This window comes from Geospiza fortis, unplaced genomic scaffold (assembly GCF_000277835.1).
Source record: "Geospiza fortis unplaced genomic scaffold, GeoFor_1.0 scaffold432, whole genome shotgun sequence".
Taxonomy (NCBI): domain Eukaryota; kingdom Metazoa; phylum Chordata; class Aves; order Passeriformes; family Thraupidae; genus Geospiza; species Geospiza fortis.
In genome coordinates this window covers 1,480,546-1,483,583 of record NW_005054436.1, presented here as the reverse complement: position 1 = coordinate 1,483,583, position 3,038 = coordinate 1,480,546, and the positions used below count along the sequence as shown (strand labels likewise).

Below are 3,038 nucleotides of genomic sequence, written 5' to 3'. Positions count from 1 at the left end.
CTGAACTCTCTTGTATAAATAAAGTTTCCACCCTCGCTGTTTTTTCCAATAGCCAGAGAGGATGGCTTAGTGCCCTAAGCACCAGGTATGCCATACCTTGACTCCTGGGAACCCCTGGGTCAAATCCAGCAGGGTCGGCTCAGCCCTCCAGCCTTGCTTGAGGTAAATAACCAGAGCACCATGCAGTGTTGCTGTGTGTGCATCTTTGGGATGAGAACCTTGTAGGGACCCGAGCTCCTGTCTGCTCTGTGTGGATATATCAGAGATCCCAGTAGCCCTCTGTGAGAGTCGAGCACCCGCCCCAGTGTCCGTGGCAGGAGTGTCCCCTCGCTCCAGTGTCGTGCAGCATGCCTTGTGTGGCCACCACCACCCTCCCCAGCAGACTGGCTGCATTCCATCGGTGCCATCGCGGCTCTGCCAGGTGCCCTGGGGGGCTCCCGAGCCAGAGGTGCCTCATCCATGTCATGTACTGTGAAGGGCGGCACTCTGCATCTGCCAGCAGGACTGATGCAGCCCCTTTCCCCTCTGTTTTGCCCCTTGGCAGTTCATGGATTTGAGGACTCGTTACACAGCCCTGGTGACTCTGACCACCCAGCACGTGAAGTACATCAGCGACGCTCTGCGGCGCCTGGAGGAGGAGGAGGTGAGGGCATGGGGCACCCCTGGCCATCGCGCCACATCCCCCACATGCCCCACATGCCCAAGGATGCTGCTCCGTGCTGAGGGAGCAGCATCTCCCCTTCCTCCCCCTTTGGAGCTCCCTTTTGACGTGGTTGTCTTCCTCCTTCCTGCTCTGTTTGCAGAAAGTGGTGGAGGAGGAGAAGCAGGAGCACGTGGACAAGGTGAAGGAGCTCCTGGGCTGGGCCCTGGGCTTGAAGCAGAGTGTGCAGGGCAGGACAGCTGCTGCTGGCAGCAGAGAGCTGGGAGACATCGAGAAATCCATCTCAGAGCAGCAGGTAAAGCAGGGCTGACGCCAGACCCTGAGGTTTAACTTCTGCTCTTTTTTTCACAGCTGCATTAAGCTGCTTTCTTTCTTTTTTATGTTTTTTTTCCAGGCCCTGAATGAGGAGCTGACTGCGAAGAAGGAGCAGGTCTCTGAGGCCATCAAAACTTCCCAAATCTTCCTGGCAAAACACAGCCACAAGTGAGTGTGACCAGGGAGAGAACAGGGGCTGGAGAGGAGATTCCTTAGAACTGTGGATCCATGGGATCCAGTGCCTGACTCCAGTTAAAAACAATGAGCTGCACACCACAGTTGTCTTCTTTATTGTCTGCAATGAGATCTGTGAAATGTGCAGCCCATTTGTGCTGTGGGACAATATTAATCCTCTTTAGCTGAGATGCAGACACGTATATTTGAGGATTTGATTGTGACAATGCAGGTCGGTTATCCTGGCAGGTTTTAGCTGAGCAGGGCAGGGAGAGGAAGAGACTCATTGTGGATTTGGCCTTTTCCTGTGCTTGGAAGGACGTGGTAATTCTATGGAGCTGGTTTGGGCAGTACCCTGAGATATTTCCCCTTCCCCTTGCAGGCTTTCCCAACCAGAAAAGGACCAGATTTCTGCTCAGATTGGTGCTCTGAAGGAAACCTACCAGGCTCTCTGCAGCAACTCCACGGAGCAGCTCCAGCAGCTCCAGAGCCAGCTGGCTCAGGAGACAGAGCACAAGGTACTGCTCCCTGCTCAGCCCTGTGGAAAAGGTTTCATTTTGTCCTGTGTCTCTGGCCACTGGCCACTCACAGCCTCTTGCACGTGGTTCTCTCCTGTTCATGGTCACCCAAAGCATCTGGTGGTGCCTGGAGGCCAAGCAGGAGCTGTTGTGAGAGTTGTCCTTTGCTTGCCATCAGGGCTCTGCCCTCTGCACGAGGCTCACTCGTGCCTGGTGAGCAGGGTGGCAGATGGAATTCTGCCCTGGAAACGTCCCCTTGAGGAAATCTGTGTCCTCTGAGGGCTGTGAGCTCAGAGGGCTCGGTCCCACTGCGGGCAGGGCGTGCAGGAAGGTGGGACTCACTCAGGGTCTGGCCAAGGGTTTTTCTCAGCAGCTCTTCCATGTGGAAAGCAATTGCATTATCCAGCCCCTCAGCTGAGCTGGGAGACCTTCAGAAGCTGTTCCCTGTTCACATCCACCAGCTCCATCCTTGCAGGGAGGGCTGGGAGCGCATCCTTATTGCCTCTGTTCCAGCTGTCATTCACAGATTTACGTGTGCCTGTTCTCTAAGTGTATATTCATGTGTCAATGGATATTTTTGTGTGTTTGCTTGCTGGCTCCCTGTACCCTGAAGCAACAGCCCGCTCACATCTGGCTGTGAGATGCAGGTTTTGGCTCTCAGGTCTGTGAGTGAAGCCCTGTTCAAGCCACTCATGGGGAGAAGGTGGCAGAGCTGCTTTTTTTGAGGTCTGCCTGTCCAGTTTTCACCTAAATATGTAGCGTTTTGCTCCAAACTGGACTTTACAGCACATTCCAGGCATTTCAGAGCAGGAAATGATTTATTTTATTGCAAGCCCTTTAGCCCTTGTGCTGTCAGCAGAAAGGTGAACAAATCACTTTGTTAAGCCATCACAGATTTGGTGCAGCCTCCCCGTGGAATGTACACTTTTTTTTTTCCCTTTCCCTTTTCCTCCCTTTTGGTCAGGAAAATTATTTTAGAGCAAAAGCTTGTCAAGCTGTTTTGGTAGAGCACGAGGCTGCTTTGGGGCTAGAACAGTTTTCACTCACAGACTCTATGAAGCCCAGGCAGCAAAACAAGAGATGGCAGTGGGGCTTCACCTTAAATCCCCGTCTGCAAAACCATCCCTGCAGCTCTGCTGCGGAGCTGTTGCTTCACTGTAGAGGGAGCATGAAGAACTCTTTAACATTTGCTTGCTGGAAGCATCCAACTGTCAGAAAGAAGTTACAAAAGACCCAAAAAAATGCAAAGCAGAGCGCGCTAAATTGAGCATGATGTGTCCCTGTATGGTTTGTGTTTCATGTCAACTGTTTTTAAGATTAACTGACATCCTTGCTTACAAGTTTAACTAACCCCCCTGGGATTTAAACAA

At 52.4% G+C, this 3,038-nt stretch overlaps 1 protein-coding gene across 1 annotated transcript in view; it reads left to right on the top strand.

Moving 5' to 3' along the window:
- Positions 1–3,038, top strand: part of MACF1 (microtubule actin crosslinking factor 1) — a 137,932-nt gene that overhangs the window by 57,712 nt on the left and 77,182 nt on the right. Inside the window, exons 32-35 of the mRNA XM_031062038.1 lie at positions 545–643; positions 804–956; positions 1,056–1,144; positions 1,533–1,668. Of these exons, the coding sequence (XP_030917898.1) occupies positions 545–643; positions 804–956; positions 1,056–1,144; positions 1,533–1,668 (477 nt within the window). The remainder of the gene's footprint in view (positions 1–544; positions 644–803; positions 957–1,055; positions 1,145–1,532; positions 1,669–3,038) is intronic.